The following is a 21,608-nucleotide window of genomic DNA, read 5'->3' on the forward strand; positions in this document are numbered from 1 at the left end:
GATGCGCAACCACTGAGCCACACCGGCCGAGCTCCTCTTCTTCTTCCAGACACTGCCTTGCTGGGCGGCTCCCGGCACACGTGCCATCCTTTCTGAAGCGCTCCAGTGGCCTTCCCTCCTCCTCCCCACCCCCAAATCTGAGCGCCCCTCTTTCCCAGCCCCGCACCCCGCACCGAAGAGCGCTTCTCTGCGCCACCATCACGTGGCACGAAGCAAAAGGCTTTCCAACGGAGGAGGGAAGCGATCGTCTTCACTCACAGGCGAACACGGGTTCGTTAAACGCCAAACACAACCCTTAGGGTCTGGGGAACACGGAGACGCGCGCGGGGGGTGGAGCAGCAAGGCCTGCGGGCGGCTCTGGGCTCAGCACCACGGCCAGCGCCCGGGCCTGGGCGAGCGGAGCGCGCGCCGCGGAGGGGAGGGAGCCTGGCGCTCAGCGCTCGCCCCTGCCCGTCGGGCCAGACGCGCCTGCCCGTTTGGAGAACGGATGGGATCCAGAGGGGAAACCGTGACCCCGGGGGAGACGTCACTGAGGTCTTGTAAAGAGCGCACTTAGCATGGTGGAACGTGACGCAAGAAAAGGGGGTCCCTCTTGGCTCCCCGCCCCCGTCCCCAGTCGCGCCCCTCCCCACCCCATCCCGGACCCAATCAACACGACAAAGAACTTGACGCAGCGTAACAGAGTGGCTGTGTTTTAATGCTTCAAGTGTTCCTTTTCCTTCCACAGGGCTTTGTTTGAAAAATAACAAAATGAGGTAAATAAGTTAAGGTATGTACACGGTAGCAACACTGTGTCGGCTTGCGGCGGCAGCGGCTGGAGACGAAGCGGCCGCGGTGGCTCGGGTCGGCCGCCGGCCGCTGGGCAGCGGTGTCGTCCTGAGGAGAAGGGGCGCGCCGTGGGCACGCGGGGTCTAGAAGCATTTGCGGTGCACGATGGACGGGCCCGCCTCGTCGTACTCCTGCTTGGTGATCCACATCTGCTGGAAGGTGGACAGCGAGGCCAGGATGGAGCCGCCGATCCACACGGAGTACTTGCGCTCGGGCGGGGCGATGATCTGCAAAAAGACAGCGCGTCAGGTTGGGGGAGGGGGGCGGCGGCCGGGGACCCAGGACCCCGCGGGCGGGAACCCGGGGGCGCGCGGGGGCGCGCGCGGCCGCCCACCTTGATCTTCATGGTGCTGGGGGCCAGCGCCGTGATCTCCTTCTGCATGCGGTCGGCGATACCGGGGTACATGGTGGTGCCCCCCGACATGACGTTGTTCGCGTACAGGTCCTTCCTGATGTCGATGTCGCACTTCATGATGCTGTTGTAGGTGGTCTCATGGATGCCCGCCGACTCCATGCCTGCGGGGCGCGCGGGGGAGCGTGAGCGGGGGCGGGGAGGTGGTGGGACCCCGCGTGCGCCCCGGGGACGGGGACGGGCGGGGATGGGCGGGGCCGGACCGGGCCGGGCCGGGCCGGGACCGGGGCTCACCGATGAAGGAGGGCTGGAAGAGCGTCTCCGGGCAGCGGAAGCGCTCGTTGCCGATGGTGATGACCTGCCCGTCGGGCAGCTCGTAGCTCTTCTCCAGGGAGGAGGAGGAGGCGGCCGTGGCCATCTCGTTCTCGAAGTCCAGGGCCACGTAGCACAGCTTCTCCTTGATGTCGCGCACGATCTCACGCTCGGCTGCGGGGGACCAGGGCCAGAGGGGAGCCTTCAGCGCGGGGAGCCGGGGACCCGCGCGCCCCGTCCGCCCAGGACGCCCGGCCGCCGCGCACCTGTGGTCACGAAGGAGTAGCCACGCTCGGTGAGAATCTTCATCAGGTAGTCGGTGAGGTCGCGGCCCGCCAGGTCCAGGCGCATGATGGCGTGCGGCAGCGCGTAGCCCTCATAGATGGGCACGTTGTGGGTGACGCCGTCGCCGGAGTCCAGCACGATGCCTGGGGGGGAGGAGGGGGGGCAGGGCAGGGGTGAGCGGCCTCTCCATCCTGCGCGCGGGCGCAGCGGGGCGGCCCGGGGGCGGGAGTGAGGCCGGCGGCCCTGGCGCTGGGGCTGCGGGGCGGGCGCGCACTTGGGGGGGGGGGCGCGCGGGGCGCGGGGAGCGGGCACTCACCGGTGGTACGGCCGGAGGCGTAGAGCGACAGCACGGCCTGGATGGCCACGTACATGGCGGGCACGTTGAAGGTCTCAAACATGATCTGGGTCATCTTCTCCCGGTTGGCCTTGGGGTTCAGAGGGGCCTCGGTGAGCAGCGTGGGGTGCTCCTCGGGGGCCACGCGCAGCTCGTTGTAGAAGGTGTGGTGCCAGATCTTCTCCATGTCGTCCCAGTTGGTGATGATGCCGTGCTCGATGGGGTACTTGAGGGTCAGGATGCCCCTCTTGCTCTGGGCCTCGTCGCCCACGTAGGAGTCTTTCTGCCCCATGCCCACCATGACGCCCTGCGGAGCGGGGACACGGAGCGCTCAGCACCCGCCGCCTGGACTCCCGGCGGCCCAGCCCCCTCCGCCCAGCCCCCTCCGCCGAGGCGCAGCCGGACCTGGTGGCGCGGGCGGCCCACGATGGAGGGGAACACGGCCCTGGGCGCGTCGTCGCCGGCGAAGCCGGCTTTCACCAGGCCGGAGCCGTTGTCGCACACGAGGGCGGTGGTCTCGTCTTCGTCGCACATGGTGTTTGGTTTCTGCAAGGACAGAAAGGCCGCGGAGATGCAGGGCGCGTCGGTTCAGGAGGCCCCGGCGCCCGAGCGCTCTCCGGCCCGCGGGACCTATGGGCACGCCCAGCCCCGCCGCGCGCATCAAACCAGGGGGACGGGGAAGGGACGGCCCCCAGCCTCGCTCCCCCGGCCCGGGGCTGCGCTGAGCCTGGGAGCGGGACACGGGGTGGAGACCACACGGGGGATCTCTCCAGCCCGGGACCCTGGGCGCACAGCGTCCCCGGAGACTCTGTGCCTTCGCTTTGGGCAAGAGCCAGGCGCGAGCGCCCACCCTCCCCTGGCCTGAGGCCTCACCCCCGGAGGATGAGGCCCTGATACCCACTCGCTGGGCGCGTGTGAGGGCGGAGGGAGCTGGTGGGAAGGGCGGCGATGCCCCGTCCCAGGAGGAACGGCCCCACACGCCCCAGACTCACACCGAGCGCCCTTCGCCTGCTGGGAGCCGAGCGGGAAGTCCAGGCCTTGGCTGCCCCCCGGCTCTGGCGCTCGGCGGGGAGGGATTGCTTTGGGGACGATGAAAGAAAACCATTTATGCGCCTGGGCGCATGCTAACTGCCCGGCGGAGCAGCCCGCGGGGGGGATGGATCTGGAGACGTTGGAGACATTTTGCAAAGGCGGATTGACTGTCCCGCGTCTCCCCTTTGAGACAAGGAGCGCGTGGCTCTGCAGAGCGCGCGGCCGGGGGCTGATCCATGAGTGGGTGGGGCCTGTCCCTCGGTCCCCGTCCTGCTCCTGCCCTACCTGGGCGGGTGGCTACACCTGTCGCTCTCCGGCTGGGGCCCTGGTTGCCACGGAGGGAAGCTGTCCGCTGCGGTGGCCGAGGGCGCCCCCGCTCAGGGGTTATATAGCCCGCGGGCGCTCCCCCCGCGCCGCCCGCAGGAATGTCTCTCCCCTTCTCGGGCCATATTTGGGTGTTGGGCACTGGAGACCCTCCCGCGGCCGGTTCGCGGCCTGGGCCCCCGCCCGGGTCCCCTGCGCTGACCATAGAAGGAGCGGCCTGGCCCGCGCCCAGGTACCGCGGGCCGGGCCGTATATGGAGTGTCTCCGGGGCCGCGGGAGGGGCCGGGGTGGAGCGAGGGTCCCCGCCCGCGCCTGTGGCTGCACCTGTCCTGCCCCAAGCCGCCCCGCCCCGCCCCGTCCACTCTGCGCGCACTGGGCTGCGCACTGGGCGCGCGGGCGGCGACTCCCACGTGTCTCCCCTTCTCCGGGTTCTTACTCAGACCCCAAACCGCCCTGGCGTCTACACGGAGGAGGGAGCCGTGTCCAAGGGGGTCCAAGGGGGTCCAAGGGGGTGCTGAGAAGATGGGAGAAGGAGTCACACCCGGTGTGTCCCCGGTCCCAGGCAGAGAAAGGAGACGACCCCTCCCCGGGGAACTGCATTCTGCATCGCTACCCCTGAGCGCCCCAATCCAGGGGGGCAAGCCAAGCCGGCCCCACCCCCACCGCGGAGAGGGTGCCGGCAGCTGCCGGGGCAGACAGCTGGCATCGGGCACAGAGGTCGAGGAGGGCGGGGCGGGGCAGGGCGGGGAGGAGGCACGGGCTCCCCGGATGGGTCCAGGCAGCAGCTCAGGGCACCAAGCTGGGCACCCAGAGGTGCGGGCCGGGCCACCCGCAGTGCGCTCAGGGGTGCCTGAAAAGTGAATCCTATGGGAGGGTCTCTTCCTTCCCCTGGGCTGAGGGGCCCCAGGTGGCGGTGGGCCCAGCTGAGCGCCCTACCCCCTAACCCCCGCCTCCATCCTTGGCGGCTCACCACCCAGGACCCAGGGGCGGTGGGCGCTCTGACTGGAGGAAGCCCTGCGCCCTTTCGATAGAGGACAAGGACAAGGACAAGGACAAGGACTTTGCACTGAGTGTGGCACAGGCTGCACACGCCCGTCTTTATATTTAGGGGACGAGGCTCGCCAAGGCCAGTCCACCTTGGAGCTTCTATTTATACCACTACAGCCTCCATGCCTTCAGACTTCCTGGGCTTTGGATCTGCCCTGGGAAGGTGGAGTGGGGGTCACGGGAGGTCAGGCGGGCGCTGCCTGCCTCACATTCTCCCCCCCCACCCCCCAGGACAAGGACAGTCCTAACCTTGCTGTGGCCGCCCAAGAAGCAATCTTCGGTGATGAACTCAGCGGCGTGCTTTTGGGGGATACATCAGCCGTGGGGCGCCGGCCAGAACCGAATGGTTCATTTTTCTCAAGTGCCTACAGTGTTCCCAAAATAGTCGCGATTCCCATTGGGGAACGGAGCCGGCAACTGGGACAGGTGTGGGCTTCTCCAGGGATATAAAACACCATGCGGGTGCGTTTCCTAAAAATGACCCAAGTCAATTAGAGAACGAGGAGTTTGGTTAAGTGCAAAGGGTCATCTGTTAAAAAAGCTACTATGGTTTCATAGTTAGCCTTAAAAAAACCATGTTTATTTATTTGGGTCCTATTTCTCTCTTTTTCTTTCTCTCTCTCTCTTTTTTAAATAGGAATGCTTGTTTCTTTAAAATATATATATTTTTATTGATTTCAGAGGAGGAAGGGAGAGGGAGATAGAAACATCAACGATGAGAGAATCATTGAGCAGCTGCCTCCTGCACGCCCCCTACTGGGGATGGAGCCCACACCCCCAGGCATGTGCCCTGACCAGAATGGAACCCGGGACCCTTCAGTCTATAGGCTGACGCTCTATCCACTGAGTCAACCAGCTAGGTCTCTCTTTTCTTTTTATATTTTTATTGATTTCGGAGAGATAGAAACATAAACGGTGAGAGAGAATCATTGATCGGCTACCTCCTGAATGCTCCCTACTGTGGATCGTGCCCTCAACCCAGGCATGTGGCATGTGCCCTTGACTGCAATTGAACCTGGGACCCTTCAGTCCACAAGTCAATGCTCTATCCACTGAGTCAACCAGTTAGGGCTATCCCTTTATTTCTTGATGAGTCTGGCTAAAGGGCCATCAATCTTATTGAACTCTTTAAAGAACCAGCTCTTGGTTTCATTGATCTTTTGTATTTCTTTCTTTTTTTTTTTTTTAGCCTCTATGCCATTTATTTCTGCTCTGATCTTTATTTCCTTCCTCCTACTTATTCTGGCCTTTTCTTGTTGTTCTCTTTCTAATTCTGTAAGTTGTAGGGTTAGTTTACTAAATTTTTTTCTTGTTTTACTATTAGAGAGAGAGAGAGAGAGAGAGAGAGAGAGAGAGAGGGAGAAACCCACGGACAGTGGGGGAGCTACTGAGCTAGACAGGGACCCACAGAAATGCTCACTCTATCTCCCAGCAGGAGAAGGCCACAGCAGATGGCAGACACGCAGCCCCAAGCACCCTGAGGCATATTTCCAAGTGGCCACGGGAGTTACTTCCGGTGGAGTCACAGCGCTCACTTCCTCCCAGTCTCTGTGCCACTCACTTGGGCTCTGGTCTGTTAGTTCCTCCCCAGCTGGGTAGGGAGGTGACTGAAGCCCTGGCCAGCCGCTCGACGTCCACCTCTGGGAAACCCCGAGTCACACACGTGTTTTATGCCCTATGACACTCATGAACACTCGCATGTACGTAGTTTAAAGCTTTCCCAATGAGTTCGTCAGGCACCAAGCTCACCCGAATGAGGCCCACTCTGCGATGTCATTTCATCTAACACTTTATTGACAGGCCAGCGACCCGTGACCCCGCTCTTACTAACAGCCCAACAGGACAGACACCGACCCGAGTCTCTTCCGTGCACAGCACCCGAGTCACAGCAACTTCAGCGACAGCCAGCGCAGCCCACCGGCTTCGGGGCCATGGGACGGGGGCCCAGATGCGCCAGGAGCACCCGCAGCGGGACCAGGACCAGAGCTCAGCGCTCTGGGCGGAGGGAGGAGACAGGATGGGCAGCGGGCACCCGAACATCGAATACATTTCCGACAGAAAAGGTGGAGAGGAAACACATGTCACTAAAAACCAAGAAAGTCGTCACAGCTATTCCGTAGGAGCCTCCAAGTAAAGTCTAAAACGCGCATCACAGCAGGGTCTGACGCTGCACAGTAGGCGTGGCGTGACGTTTAAGGCCCAGCGTTCTCCTAAGGAGCTGACGCCGATTCTCAGCGATGACGCGCGTTCCCAGAAGTCAGCCCTGTCCGTGGACATAATATTCGTAATTTGCTTTCAAAACGAACGCGAAGTAGGGACTGGTCTTCAGGCTCCCGAGCTGCTCGGCCTGAAGCAGGTCATTCACGTCCGGCAGGTACTCGCTGAGCCGAATGCCTGCGACACAAACAGAGTCGGTTTTTATTGTCGGGAAACTCCCCCAGGAATCAGGTGACGGATGAAGCGAACACCTGTGCTATTTAAATTGTGCGGCCGGGGCTGCTGGGACAGGCCCTGCCTTCAGCTGCTCCATCTGTCCCGCACCGGCAGGTCTCACAGGAGGGCACCCCCCCTGGTGGGCAAAAGAGCCCGTCTAGCTATGTCAGTGGTCGGCAAACTCATTAGTCAGCAGAGCCAAATATCAACAGAACAACGATTGAAATTTCTTTGGAGAGCCACATTTTTTGAACTTAAAACTTCTCCTAATGCCACTTCTTCAAAATAGACTCGCCTAGGCCGTGGTATTTTGTGCAAGAGCCACACTCAAGGGGCCAAAGAACCGCATGTGGCTCGCGAGCCGCAGTTTGCTGACCACGGATCTAGGTCTTCAATGAGACCTGACCTCTTTTCTTTCTCTCCACAGCTTCTGCCATCCCTCTAAGGAGCACGTTGTGGTGGGTTTCCTTAAAGTAATCACCACCTGGACACAAGTACTTCACACGATTATATATTCTCCGACTTGGGAGATAATGTGGAAGAAATACTTTCATGAAAGCTAGCTACAGTATCTCCAAATGTGTTCAAGTTTAAATCTAAAATCATGACCTGACTGGTTTGGCTCAGTGGATAGAGTGTCGGCCTGTGGACTGAAGGGTCCCAGGTTCGATTCCGGTCAAGGGCATGTACTTTGGTTTCGGGCACATTCCCAGTAGGGGGTGTGCAGGAGGCAGCTGATGGATGTTTCTCTCTCATCGATGTTTCTAACTTTCTCTCCCTCTCCCTTCCTCTCTGTAAAAAATCAATAAAATATATTTTTTAAAAAATCTAAAATCAGGTGTGTGTGTGTGTGGGGGGGATCATTTCTTCACCAGCCCTCTGGGAAGCTGGAAGCCAGGGAGTGCTGACTGCACGGACTGTTTAAAGTGAGGTCTGGGGAGTTACAAGAGAGTACATACACATTTTCTCATTTGATAAAGAAAACGAGAAAAATATGTAAAGTAATAATATTTTATAATTTGTTAATTACCATAAGGTTCTCAAAATCATGTTTTTTACTACTCTCAAAGTGCTTAGCACATTTTTTGTACTTGTTATACAATAAAAATCTAGATTACTAAATGCTATCAGGCTAAATGGAAATTATTTATATACATTCATTACCATTAAACTTTCAATAAAACCGCTTTCTCTATAATATAGTATTACACTTGTAAAAACTACCACAGTACTTTCCAGTTTTGTCTGAAAAATTACAGGAAATGATTGGTTCTATCATATCGGTTTTCAATGTCACAGCCAACATCTGCATCCGTTTCTTGTCCAGCAGAGACTGCGCAGGGCGGTAACCAGGACCCAGGAGGATGGAGACCTCACCTAGACACATGCTTCCTTCCTTTTAAACAAGTCCCTTCATTCTAAACATGCTACTGTTTAACCTTAAACCACCCTGGCACCTGGCACCTTGGCAAATCCCCGTTATGCTCAAGTTTCTAAGACGGAGGAGCAATGCTTCACGTCCGATATCAACAAACCACTCACCATCTTTTAAAAGTTTCTGTAAGATTTTCACAAATATACTGTCTTTCGATACTTCAATGGGATCATCTTTCCCGTCTGAGCTGGACCAGCTGGAAAACAGAATCAGTACAAAGGGGAAATGAAGTCACGGCTCCTGTGACATAAATGACGTCTGTCTGCTATTGTGGTTGGTTTTGATTGCGGGGCGCAGGCAGAGCAAACCGTGAGTTTTGCGAGACTCTTTCAAATGATTGAAACCAGGGAGCTTTAAATGTTGACGATACTGAGACTCTTCATATGAGGTATAAGGTGCCACGCTTAGGTAGCCCTTCGCCAAATATAACCATTACGTATTTGATGTCAAAACCAAGCAGTGAGGCATCGTTCCCAGGGGTTTCTGTGCAGAAGTAACAAACCTGGGAAGGACCCCGAGTAGGATCTCTGAGGGCGCAGGCCATCGCTACCGCTCACATGGCACCTTCAGTTCTCATAAAAGTGAGCTAGGTAACCAGTGCTGGTACGTCAGTTTGCTTTATCTAGTTGAGATTATCCACTAGGAATTCCAACACAGAGACACTGCTTGGGAATCAGCAATCAATGGATTTACCCAACGTGATAAACGAAAAGCCAGGAACTGCGAATGACGGCGCGTCTGGTCACGGTTAGGGAGGAGACTCAGTGGGCAGAGTGAATGCTCCAGAGGCCGACCCCCAAGACCAAACGCAGCAGCAGTGTTCACTCTCCGGGAGTGACGGGCAGAGGGAGACACGCTTTAGCGAAAACAGTTCTGCTGCCGTTCCTCACACCACAGGAAAAAGGGGAACGGGGGGGCAGCACCCAGGTCATGTCCCTTTAAAAACTCTCTTCCTGGGAGCAATCCATCCCCACAGCGGGTTGTTCTGAGTCTTTCTCTGCCACCATCCGCTCCACCATCCCGGGAGGAGAGGAATGTGCAACGAGGCCTCCATCACCTAGAGGGCGCTGAGCCTCAAACTGTAATAAGTGCTCATTAAAAAAAATAAAAAAATAAAAATAGTAGCCTCACGTTGTCTGGGAGAACCGGCCATACTTCTGTGAAAATAAGGAGCATGTGTTTTCACGCAAACTGACAGTCTAAGTTGTAAAGTAAAATTGTACCAGTGGTGTTAAATTCTTAAGCTATGCCTTAATTACTTAATGAAAAATTTAAGATCACTAATGCAACCATTACAATTTTCATAATATATTAGTATATAATACAATTAGGCTACAACATTATTTGATGGATGATATAATATCCCTACAGAGTACTTTTCCAAAAGTGTATCTTAGATTCACACCGTGAGAACTTACTTATCCCTCTGAAGAGCTTTGCAAAGGATTTCCAGTTTCAGATGGTCTATATTTATATCTTCCTCCTGCACAGCAAAACAACAAAAAAACCCTCAGTAAGTCCTGATTTGAAAAAAACACATGCTTAAGTTTGAGTTATGTCAACTCCTAATTCTGCACAATTATTGCTTTACTTTAATTCATAATTTTTAAAAATTTCCCTTCCTTTAAAACATTAACACTGCACAGGAAAGTAAACCAATAATTTGTTTGACTTGGTTTCTGATTATTCTCGAATAATCTGATTTTATCAGAAACAGTGAGAGGGTTAAGATTTTATTTATGTGCATATGTATTTTTAAATATATTTTTATTGATTTCAGAGAGGAAGGGAAAGAAAGAGAGAGATAGAAACATCAATGATGAGAGAGAATCACTGATCAGCTGCCTCCTGCACACCCCACAATGGGGATCAAGCCCACAAGAGGGTTAAGATTTTTGAACAAGGTAATGTAAAAACCAAAACATTGTTTTTTATTCTTTTTCAAAAGTTTATTTTTTCTCTTTAAGTTAAACGTATTGAGGTGACTTTGGTTAATAGGATTACATAGGTCTCAGGTGCACATTTCTAAGATACGTGGTCTGCGCCCTGCATCGTGTGCCCCCGTTCAAAGTCACATTTCCCGTCCCATGTATTTGACCCCCTTCACCCTTTCCCGGTGGTAACCACCAAACTGCTGTCTGTATTTAGGACATTTTGTTTGTTTTGTGTTTACATTTGTTGCTTTCAGTTTTTTGTTTCTTTTTAAATATATTTCTTTATTGATTTCAGAGAGGAAAGGGAGAAGAGAGAGATAGAAACATCAATGATGAGAGAGAATCATTGATTGACTGCCTCCTGCACATCCCACTCTGGGGATCGAGCCCGAAACCCAGGCATGTGCCCTTGGCTGGAATCGAACCTGGGACCCTTGAGTTGGCAGGCTGATGCTCTATCCACTGAGCCAAGCCGGCTAGGGCTGTTGCTTTCAGTTTTATGCCCCACATTTGAGTGAAATCCCATGGCTCCTGACTTTTCCTGACTTATTTTGCTTAGCAGGACAGTCTCAAGATCCGCCATGTTCTTCCCAATGGCTGTTTTCCAAGTCTCCCAAGCTATTCTCAAGTGCAAGGCCAACGACCTAGCCCACAGAACTTTCATTGTAACCTTCTTTGTTTCAAAGGCTGAGAACAGGGTGAATACCATCAAGAATAAATTAATAAAGCAACATAGCCCTAACCGGTGTGGCTCAGTGGATAGAGCGTCGGCCTGCGGACTGAAGGGTCCCAGGTTCGATTCCGGTCAAGGGCATGTACCTTGGTTGCGGGCACATCCCTGGTAGAAGGTGTGCAGGAGGCAGCTGATCAATGTTTCTAACTCTCTATCCCTCTCCTTTCCTCTCTGTAAAAAATCAATAAAATATATTTAAAAAAAAATAAAGCAACATAAATCGAGGAACTAATCATGACTTAATACATGAAAGAGAAAAAAATACCTTCGGACTTTGAACAGCAGCATTTGTTACCTGTGCACAGAAAAAAGACGTCTGGGAACGTGTGAGAATCACCAGGAAACGAAACCTCCCTCTTTTCTAGAGAGCAGCACATAACCCCCGAGCGAGGGGAGCTGAGCCAGGCTTCCCCACGTTTTCATGACTGGCTGAAGAGGTGGTGTTTTTTTAATGTATTCAGTTCTACAGAAAACCCTGTATGAACCTGATACTATCTGTGATCTCTCGCGTGATCTTACCCACCTCATCGATATATTCCAGCAGGTCCAGAGCCTTCTTGAAATCGTACTCATTAGCTCTTCTGTTCTCCTCGCAGACGTAGAGCTACGGCAAGATAAAGATGGAGGACTGGTTTAAGTAAAGATGTAAGCGAGACTACAGACATTTTTTGGAGAAGTCATTGTCTTTCTAGTAAGTTATAGGTTATTTTTATAGTAAAGAACAGTGCCACATTTGCAAATTATACTCCATCTCTCTCACAGTAAACTGTCTTTTAAAATACGAATATGCTCCGTCAGTAATTAGAGTAACCTGGTATATATATTTTTAAAATGCCAGTAAATGTATATTCTTAGGTTCAAGGTAGTATATACATTTCAGCATTCTTTTTTATAGATTTTTAATAATATATTTCCATTGATTTCAGAGAGGAGGGAAGAGGGAGAGAAAGAAACATCACTGAGAGAGAATCATTGATTGGCTGCCTCCTGCACGCCTCCAACTGGGGATGGAGCCTGCAATCTGGGCATGTGCCCTGACTGTGACCTTCTGGTTCATAGGTCGACACTCAACCACTGAGCCATACCAAGAATACTCTGCAATTAATTGCTGCCTGGAATTTTTAGAGCTGGTTATAATGCTTTGAGATGCTGTCCTTGCAAAGTTTTAAAGTTGAGATCTATGTATGATAAAGCAGGCTGTTGGTCTACACTTTACTTAAAAGATAAGCCCGGCCGGCGTGGCTCAGTGGCTGAGTGTCAACCTAGGAACCAGGAGGTCACAGTTCCATTCCTGGTCAGGGCACGTGCCCAGGTTGCGGGCTCCATCCCCAGTGTGGGGCGTGCAGGAGACAGCCGATCCATGATTCTCTCATCATTGATGTCTCTCTCTCTCCCTCTCTGAAATCAATAAAAATGTATATATAAAAATAAATAAAAAAATATATATATATGAAAACATATAGCAACATGTTACCAACAGTTTTCCCTGGCTGGTTAGATCACAGCTGACTATATATTCACTTCTGTATTCTACACATTTCCTGTGATTTTATAATCAGAAAAATGCTTATTATTCATTGGGTCTGAACATCCTTTTCTCTCCACATGTGACTATCTCCGAACTTGGTGTGGTATTAAATTTGATGGTGTTTTTATAAAATACAGAGTAAGACTGGCACTGCTTCTCCCTTATGATACGTAAAACGGTGAGGGATACAAGCAGCAGCATCTTAGATTTTTAGACTGAACATGCTGTATCAGAGAGCTTGTGTGAGCTCGATGATAAGAACTCTGCTGCTAAGAACTGCTATCATGTTTCTTTTTTCATTTCTTCCTTTTTAAACATAATCGGAGCAAATTCAGGGCAATCCTATGACATCACTCTTGCATCGGAAATGCTGTCCTGAAAGGAAAGAGGAGTGGAGTTGCAGCCACCAGCGCACAAAGCAACAGAAGCGCCTTCCCCAGGCTGCGGCCGGAATCCAGCGATGCTCAGGAATGGGTTATGCGGCAGCAAAAGCGAGGGGATGGCAGCTTCGAGCTATTACATCCGGGCCCTTAACCACTCTCCTTAGAGAAGAGCCTGCAATGTAGCTCCTGGCACCGATCTGCCGGAACTGGAAAGGGAACACAGGAAGTGCTGCTGGTCATCAGCATCTCCAGGAATGGGGGGGGTGGGGGGGGGGGACCGCAGGGAGGCGAGGCCGGCCCGTGGCTCTGCTAACTGGCTTCCTGCTCCAGGCAGCTCCTACAACCGATTCCAGGGGAAGTCCCCAGGAAACAGGAAGTGGAAGACACTGAGGTTTGGAGACGGAGAAGAGGGCGCGGGTCCGAGAAGCACGTACGCTGATGAGCTGCGGCGCGGTCAGCACTGGCATGGCGCTGAGACTCAGCTGCTTCTCCGCCAGCAGCTGCTCGGGCAGCGTCTCCTGGTGCAGCAGGAAGCGCTCCTGCTCGGCCATGTCTAGGATTCAAACGAGACGGTGAGGAGGGGAGTCAGCTCTCACTCTGCTCCGCCTAAAGCAGGTCTGAATTTCAGAAGAAAAAGGACTCTCGCTAAAGATTGTCTCTTCCCTGTCCAACCCTCTTAGGGCGATTTAATTCTGCTCATCCTTGATTCACAGTTAGGACACCAAAAAGTTTTGCTTCTCGAAAACCAACAACTTCAGAAGGCCCACCCCCTGCAACAATCCCCAGAGGGAAGGCCAAGCTTTCATTGGCGTTCCTCTTCTTAGTATGAGTCCCTAAGGGTGTAATCAGAGAACTTTGTTCCAATCATTGGAATTTGTCCTTTAGGAATTCTCATTTACAAGACAAATTACCTTTCTCTAGAAAGAGACTCCCAACTATATAACTGAACGATGATCTAAGGACACTGAACAAACATTCTCTAAAAGGAAACACGGCCCTAGTTCTAATGGGGCCCATTAAGTGATTAGAGGCGGATCAGAAGAGTTCATTGATAAGATGAGTGATCTGGATGTCTTCTTGTTAAAATTCTCTTTTACCTTCAATTTTTTCTTGCAGTGTATCTTCTGAAAAATCTGAGGCCAATGCAGCCAATTTACTTAAGCCAAGAAGGGTTTTTTTCTTTGCAAAGTAACGCGTTTCCATATTCGCCAAACCCAGAAGTGTTGCATGAGCCTACGAACAACAACATATGAAAACCGTGGTCAGACCCGGTTACTGATTTAAATTAAAATAAACGTTAGGTACAACTCTAACTCCCCCCCTAAGCTACATCAATGAAAAATCAAGTCACTATTAGCAAACCTGAAAACTGATGAGTACCATATATATGGAAAAGGAACTTTACAATAAAATATCAACCACCCACACTAATTATTGGGAAAAGAAACACGTAAACATGCATTTGCTCTATAACAATTATATAGTCACTTCAACATCTTGTCAGGAATTTAAAAAATTAATTTGTGTACCATTTTGACTCATAATTTAAACATTTTTATTATACATGTTAAATCAAATTTTTGTGCTTTATTGTACTGTAATAGCAGTCAAATCACAATGGACTGTATTTTTAACTGAGATTAAGAAGTAATGGCAACACTATCATAGATCAAAAGCATTCAAATTATGTGAGAGAAAAAGAGATACACATTTTAAATCATTTATAAGTAGGATTTTAATTACAAAATACTACAATAAAACTAACTAAAGTTACCGAAATCTGCTCCATATAACTGAATCCTTCTTACCTTTTCTAATTCTTGGCTATTAATTTCGTGTAACCAGCTGAGATGCTCATGAGCTTGCAAGAAATCCGCCAACTGTCCATGCTGAGCAATGGGCTGAGACAGTAACTTGCCCCTTTTTCCTTTCTCCAGATACCAACGGAAGAGAAAGTCTGAAAAATTCTATAAATAACAAAGCCAAGGATCCAGTCCTGTTTAGTAACACATTAAAACATATGTTTCTGATAATATAATATTAAATTTCTCCCCAAGGTCTGAGACCCCAGAAGAGAAACCTTATTTTAAACATCAATTTCCTGTACAATAGATCCTAAAAATAACCTAACTGAATCACCACATTGGACAGATGAGGACGTTCAGACTCAGAAAAATCTTCTTGCTCAAAATCATTCAGAATCTGGATGTACACTGTCCAATAGCGCAGCCGTGGTCACATGTAGCTGTTTAAACTCAGGTAAAACTTAAAGTCACACCGGCCACATTTCAAGCCCTCGAGAGCCATGCGTGGCTGGAAGACTCCTTCTGGACAGCACCGATAAGCCACATTTCTGTTACGGAAGAAAGTTCCAGAGGCCAGTGCCGAGACTGTCACTCCAGAAGGGTTTTCAGAGGGAGAATCTGTGTGAAATGGCCCTGTGTGCTGGCTTGATGAGTCAGAATCTCGGGCGGCCCCCAACGCCCGGCCCGTTCTCCCTGCAGATGCCGCCTGGCTGCTGGGTGGTGGGGGCAATGGGCAGGAAAGGAAGACGAGAATGCCCTGCAAGTCTCAGTCCTTAGGAGACTCCCATGTGGAAAGGAACACATCAGTCCCACAAGGCGTGGAATCCGGAATGGAAATAAACGTTACAAAAGCTGCAACCAAGCCCTGGCCCGCTCTGTCCTTGGTGAACTGAGTGCTCTGCCCCATCTCGTCTCTGACTCAGGGGAACAGAGCACTGACTCCATCTTTGTGGTTCTTCTACACACAGTGTCCGACATACAATGAAACACCACAAGGCACACACAGAAAAATATGACTACCAAGCCGCCTAAGAATGGTCAGATTTGTAGTTCAAAAGGATTTTAAAGTAACGACTAAAGAAAAGAGACAATGAAAAAAGGGATGGAAAATGCCAACAGGACCTAGAATCCATAAGAAGAATAAACATGATGGGCACGAAATCATTTATTTTAGCACTACTTTGAAATACTAGATATGCTGTATCCAACATTTAGGGACTGATCAAATAAGTTATATCCAGTCTATGAAATCATAAAACTATTAAAAATGTTATGAAAAAAATGTTGTTGTGGAATATTTGATGTTATGAACAAATGTCTGAGAAGTATTAAGTAAAAGAAGTTGATAAAACATGTTTGTCTGTAATAATATGTAGTAGAAAGACTAGAAGAACATACACTAAATGCTTAAAAGGGTTCTCTCTAGATTGTGGAATTTATAAGTGATTTTTTAATCTTCTTTTTGTTTATAGGGGTTTCCTGAGTTTCATACGTCATTTTTATAGTGAGAAAAAAAAAAATCAATTTTTACATGAAAATCAAATGACTGAATAAACAGGCTTTAAAGAGCAACCTAAGCCGAAACCGGTTTGGCTCAGTGGATAGAGCTTCGGCCTGCGGACTGAAAGGTCCCAGGTTCGATTCCGGTCAAGGGCATGTACCTTGGTTGTGGGCACATCCCCAGTGGGGGGTGTGCAAGAGGCAGCTGATCGATGTTTCTCTCTCATTGATGTTTCTAACTCTCTATCCCCCTTTCTTCCTCTCTGTGAAAAATCAATAAAAATATATATATATAAAAAAAAAACTAAAAAAAAAAAAAAAAAAAAGAGCAACCTAAACTCACGTATACAGTGCCATAAAGGGAACATTAAAAAAAAAAAAAAAATACACTTTTATTGATGTCAGAGAGGAAGGGGGAGGGATAGAGAGAGAAACATCAATGATGAAAGAGAATCATCTATCGGCTGCCTCCTGCACACCCCGTACTGGCGATGGAGCCCGCAACCCGGGCATGTGCCCTGACCTGGAATTGAACCATGATCTCCTGGTTCATAGGTTGATACTCAATCACTGAGGCACACCGGCTGGGCAGTGGGAACTTTTTTTAAAAATAGGAAGCATGATTTCAAGCAAGGTAAAACAACAACCTTAGGTGTATGGAAATCTGGGCTCTCTGAGACTATCATCCTATGCTTCCCCTATTTTCTATTCAAAATTTTAAAACTCTACCAATATTAATACACCTAAGTAAATCTTTCAGTAACACTTCTATATAAAGAATAATCTACCCATTTACAGAGAAACGTAATATATAAATTAGGATCTAAGTTAAACACAAAAAGATTGTATCATCTTCCAAAACCCCAGGTGAGACAGGAAATGGTAAGACCCTGACACAGTAGCTAAGGCCCAGTCCCAGCGTGTTACCTGGTCAGCAAACTGGGTCATGTAGCGCTGGAGTCTGGTCTGGTTGTCCGTCTGCTCACACATTTGCACTAAGATATCGAAGTCGCAGTATTTCTCCGCTAACGAAGCGGCCAATGAGTACTGGCCCAGAGTGACTGTGGAAACGGGACCAGATGGAAACAAATCTCGTTAGTGAAAACTTAAGATGTGAGAAAAAAAATGTTACTTGCAATTTTACCTTTATCTATTTTACATCCGAAAAATAATTAATGCGATAGAAACCTTTCCAGTTCCTGACGTTTAGTTTCAGAATCCACATAAATAAAATCATTCAAGAGCCCAGCCAGGGCGGCTCAGTGGTTGAGCGTGGACCTAGGAACCAGGAGGTCACAGTTCCATTCTGGTCAAGGGCACATGTCCAGGTTGTGGGCTCAATCCCCAGTAGGGGACATGTAGGAGGCAGCCGATCAATGATTCTCTCTCATCATTGCTGTTTCTCTCTCTCTCTCCCTCTCTGAAATTAGTAAAAATATATTTTAAAAAGTAAATAAGTAGCCGAAACCGGTTTGGCTCGGTGGATAGAGTGTCGGTCTGCAGATTGAAGGATCCCAGGTTCGATTCCGGTCAAGGGCATGTACATTGGTTGTGGGCACATCCCCGGTAGGGGGTGTGCAGGAGGCAGCTGGTCGATGTTTCTCTCATCGATGTTTCTAACTCTCTATCCCTCTCCCTTCCTCTCTGTAAAAAATCAATAAAATATATTAAAAAAAAATAAATAAGTAACATAAAATCAGTAAAGATGAAATTCAGGCTTCATCAATGGATGCTATTCCCTTCCTTCATGTACGAGCGAAACAGCTGCTCCTCTTTCCCACAGTCGGGCTGATGCTGTCACACTGAATACATGGCACGTGATCGGACGCCTTCACCTACTCTGCCAATTCCAAGGCCCACAGCCCAGCTCCCGACCAGGCACTTACGCAGCGGAGACAGGAGCTCTGACCTCTTCTGTACGTATTCAGTCTCCAGGTTGTTAAATCTCTCCTGATCCCTGGATCTGTCCAGAGACTTAAGCTGACAAGTATAACCATCCAGGAAGCAGTCGATCAGTGCGACCAGCTGCTCGGTGAGAATGTTCCGGAGGTGGCTGTCTGCCTGCGGGTAAACCATTTTCAGGACGATCCCATGCTGGCGCAATATTGCTGTTCGCACGCCAGCAGGGCCACTTGTCGCTGTGAAATCACACAAAGAAGACGGTAAGTGAGGGTTCCGCAGCGCCTGGGGAAAGACCACCGGCCTGACAATCCCAGCACTTCACCACTGCTGGGCAAAGGACCACACAGGAGCTCGGCACCCCTCTCTCTGCCGGCTCAAACCCCATCTTCTCTACGGAGACCTCCTCAGCAAAGCCAGCCCAACATGGCCCTCCCTCCCTCCGTCCCTCCCAAATTCCTTCCTTCCTTCCTTCCTTCCCTCCCTCCTTCACAAATTCCTTCCTTCCTTCCATCCAAATTCCTTCCTTCCAAACTCCTTCCTTCCTTCCTTCCTTCCTTCCAAATTCCTTCCTTCCTTCCTTCCTTCCTTCCTTCCAAATTCCTTCCATGCTACTCCACTTACTGTCTTCTATTAAGTCAACATAAAACAGGTCAGTACCTCCTACACGCATTAAAACCTAGTAGATGCCACTTTGCATTTCACTTACAAACCCGCACGAGGGGCCTATACAGCTTCCAAAAGCGACGGCTCATTAGAACACACTGTGAGGGGCTGCCAGCAGACCAGTATACTCGGGCTCCGTGCTCGCCGGCTCACCTGTCCACGGAATGTATTCCGGCTCTTTTCCCAGTGGCTCTTCTCTCCTGTACAAGGAGTTTCTGTTTTGCCGATAGTGACTGGCAGCTTGCAGCATGTCCTGGAGAAAAAGGAAACGCGTTAGCAGATGCAGAAAGCCGCGAGTCCCAGTATTTCCCAAGGGAATTCGAAACATCAAAATCCATTTACATGAAAAACATCCTCAACATAGGCCTGGAGGAATACTGGTTCTTTTTGCATTTGAAATCTAACTCCATAATCTAACTCCGATTTTTGAAAACTACAGTAACCAAAGTATAAAAAAACCATTATTATAAAGTTCATTGGCTAAAATTAAATGGAAGTTTTAATCAATAAGTAGTGAGCTTCTGAGTAATTAAAAAATACTTATTTAGACAGTTACATGAATATTAATACATTTGCAATGTTATAAATATCCTTCTCCAAAGAGAGGTTTATTCCACTAAACAGAACCCAGGATCACAGAAATTTAACATGCACATGCAAATATTCAAAACAGCTGTTGACTGATTGATGAAATGACTGATATTTTTCTAACTTTCTGGAATTAACGACGGCAAAGCTCTTATAAATGACTGGTGACACAGAATAGGAACAGAGAAACCACTTCCTCCTCTGTCCACATCTGGGCTTTGGGTTGCTGAAAACGCCATCGTATTTTGGTACCTTGAGAATATTGTTCACACTGATCACCACCTCAGCCCATTCAACTGATTCCAAAGACGTCTCCTTTAAGACTTGCTCCTCATGTTCCAGCAAACACTCACAGATCGTATCTACCTGCGACACCTGCGGGAGGAGAGAGACGTCAACCACAAAGTTCAAATCTAACTTTGCAAAATTAGAGTGCCCAAAAAATTCAGTCTTACAGGTAAGCGAATTCTGGACTGTTAGCAGGTAGATTTTTAAACTTAAATACCAAGTATAGGCAGCCCTTCAGAGCTATAGAGTCTGCATCTGTGGGATTCAAAATATTTTGGGGAAAATGTGACATCGTCACTGACATGCACTCTGTATTAGGCCCACCACGGCTGCATCTGTACTGAGCATGTGCCGACTTTGTTTTTTGTCATCATTAAAAGTGGAATAACCAGTCGGGGGCGTGCAGGAGGCAGCCGATCAATGATTCTCTGTCATCACTGATGTTTCTCTCTCTCTCTCCCCCTCTCCCTTCCTCTCTGAAATCAATAAAAAATATACTTTAAAAAGTGGATCAAAACATTCAGCAAGGATAGGGAGGGCTTCTTAGTTCTGCGAGCACCAGGAAAGCCCTAAGTCAGTGGTACTTTCTGAATGATTTACCCAGAAAGCAGGAAGTCCAACTTAAATTTCAACGCGTGCTTTGCCCTCCATCTTTCCCCTGCGTGGGCCTGACCCCTGTGTAAGCAGCCCAGCCCGGGGAAGCCACGCAGGGAAGAAGCTCGCCTCACCTCCCTGAAGAAGATGTCGGCGGGGGTCAGGCTGGCCGGGATGTCGCAGTCCCGCTTGTGCAAAGCGATCAGGATGGCCGTGTTCACCAGCTCAGGCAGCCGCGAGTGGTGGTTCTTGAGGACGATGGCGGCTGACAGCTTCTCCGCGTGCTCACAGAGCAGCCGCCGCGTGGCCATGGGTGCCCCTCTCACCCGGGAAGTGCGCAGGCGCCCAAACAGGCCAACCTTGAAAGAGAGACACATGTTCTTGGAAAGCATTTACAGGAGCACAAATAATGCAGTCACATTCCCACCCAAGCATGTGGGGTGCAGAGCCACTGCCCTAGCGCTCCCCACAAAGTACCGCCAGCTGCCTCTCCTTCTGGCTGCTTCCAACACCCATGCATGCATGCACATGCGCATGCACACACACCACACACACACACACACACACACACACACACACACACACGCACTCATGTGCACACAGCTTAGCCAGGGCCACTACTAACACCTGTAAGAAATATAGACATTCCAGTTCTAAGATTGGGGTAACTCCCGAGTTTCTGTCCACTACTGTTGTCTCTAGATATCTTATTTCTCAAATTATTGCTCCTCGTTAACAAAATGACAAAGTCGTTCTTTCCTAGCGGCATCCATGAGCTCCCCTAGCGTCCAGACCTCTGTGGGCTATTAACTTAGCAGTTTCCATCTTCAACACCGATTTCCGGAACCCTAAAGCCAGTGAGCGTGTGTGCATGTGTGGGGTGCGGGAGGGGAGTGGGGGTACCAGTGGGAGGGTCTTTAATCCTTTGCGCTCCCACCTCTGATTTGCTTGATGCCCATTTCTGGTACGTTACTAGGTTCTAGAGTTTTCCTAACTTCCTATTTGCTAAATCATTACAATAACCTGAACTCCAAAAAGCCGAGAGACACATAAATAATAAAAGTCTTCCCGTTTTAAGTGTAGCCCGTTTCATGAGTAAACGGCCCAGTTTTTATATATTTTTATAAACTGTGAACAGGGAGCTACCGCACTGAACAGCAGAGAGAACATTCTCGCCCCCACAGGAAGGTCTATCAGGCAGCACGGACTAGAATCTTTAACACGAAGGCTTCCTGATTTGGGGAAAAACAAGCAATAATGAGATTAGCTTCACGCATTTGGACATATGCGTGGGAGCCACTGCTGATG

General features: G+C 50.0%; 2 protein-coding genes across 2 annotated transcripts in view; both read right to left on the reverse strand.

Annotated features, from left to right (window-relative positions):
* Window positions 1-671: 671 nt before the first annotated feature.
* On the reverse strand, window positions 672-3,513 carry ACTA1 (actin alpha 1, skeletal muscle). Its single transcript, XM_008158627.3, has 7 exons — window positions 3,429-3,513; window positions 2,517-2,657; window positions 2,094-2,418; window positions 1,759-1,920; window positions 1,475-1,666; window positions 1,163-1,344; window positions 672-1,055 (listed from the first exon to the last, which is right to left on the reverse strand). The coding sequence occupies exons 2-7, from the start codon at window positions 2,643-2,645 to the stop codon at window positions 912-914; spliced, it is 1,134 nt and encodes a 377-aa protein (XP_008156849.1). The 5' UTR covers window positions 2,646-2,657; window positions 3,429-3,513; the 3' UTR covers window positions 672-911.
* A 2,774-nt stretch (window positions 3,514-6,287) lies between these two features.
* Window positions 6,288-21,608, reverse strand: part of NUP133 (nucleoporin 133) — a 31,678-nt gene continuing 16,357 nt past the window's right edge. The window contains exons 15-26 of the mRNA XM_054713032.1: window positions 20,435-20,659; window positions 19,671-19,793; window positions 18,984-19,083; window positions 18,152-18,403; window positions 17,193-17,326; window positions 14,769-14,927; window positions 14,058-14,193; window positions 13,395-13,513; window positions 11,573-11,653; window positions 9,801-9,865; window positions 8,490-8,578; window positions 6,288-6,908 (exon numbers count right to left, since the gene is read on the reverse strand). Of these exons, the coding sequence (XP_054569007.1) occupies window positions 6,772-6,908; window positions 8,490-8,578; window positions 9,801-9,865; window positions 11,573-11,653; window positions 13,395-13,513; window positions 14,058-14,193; window positions 14,769-14,927; window positions 17,193-17,326; window positions 18,152-18,403; window positions 18,984-19,083; window positions 19,671-19,793; window positions 20,435-20,659 (1,620 nt within the window). The 3' untranslated portion in view covers window positions 6,288-6,771. The remainder of the gene's footprint in view (window positions 6,909-8,489; window positions 8,579-9,800; window positions 9,866-11,572; window positions 11,654-13,394; window positions 13,514-14,057; window positions 14,194-14,768; window positions 14,928-17,192; window positions 17,327-18,151; window positions 18,404-18,983; window positions 19,084-19,670; window positions 19,794-20,434; window positions 20,660-21,608) is intronic.

This window comes from Eptesicus fuscus, chromosome 24 (genome assembly GCF_027574615.1).
Source record: "Eptesicus fuscus isolate TK198812 chromosome 24, DD_ASM_mEF_20220401, whole genome shotgun sequence".
Classification (NCBI taxonomy): domain Eukaryota; kingdom Metazoa; phylum Chordata; class Mammalia; order Chiroptera; family Vespertilionidae; genus Eptesicus; species Eptesicus fuscus.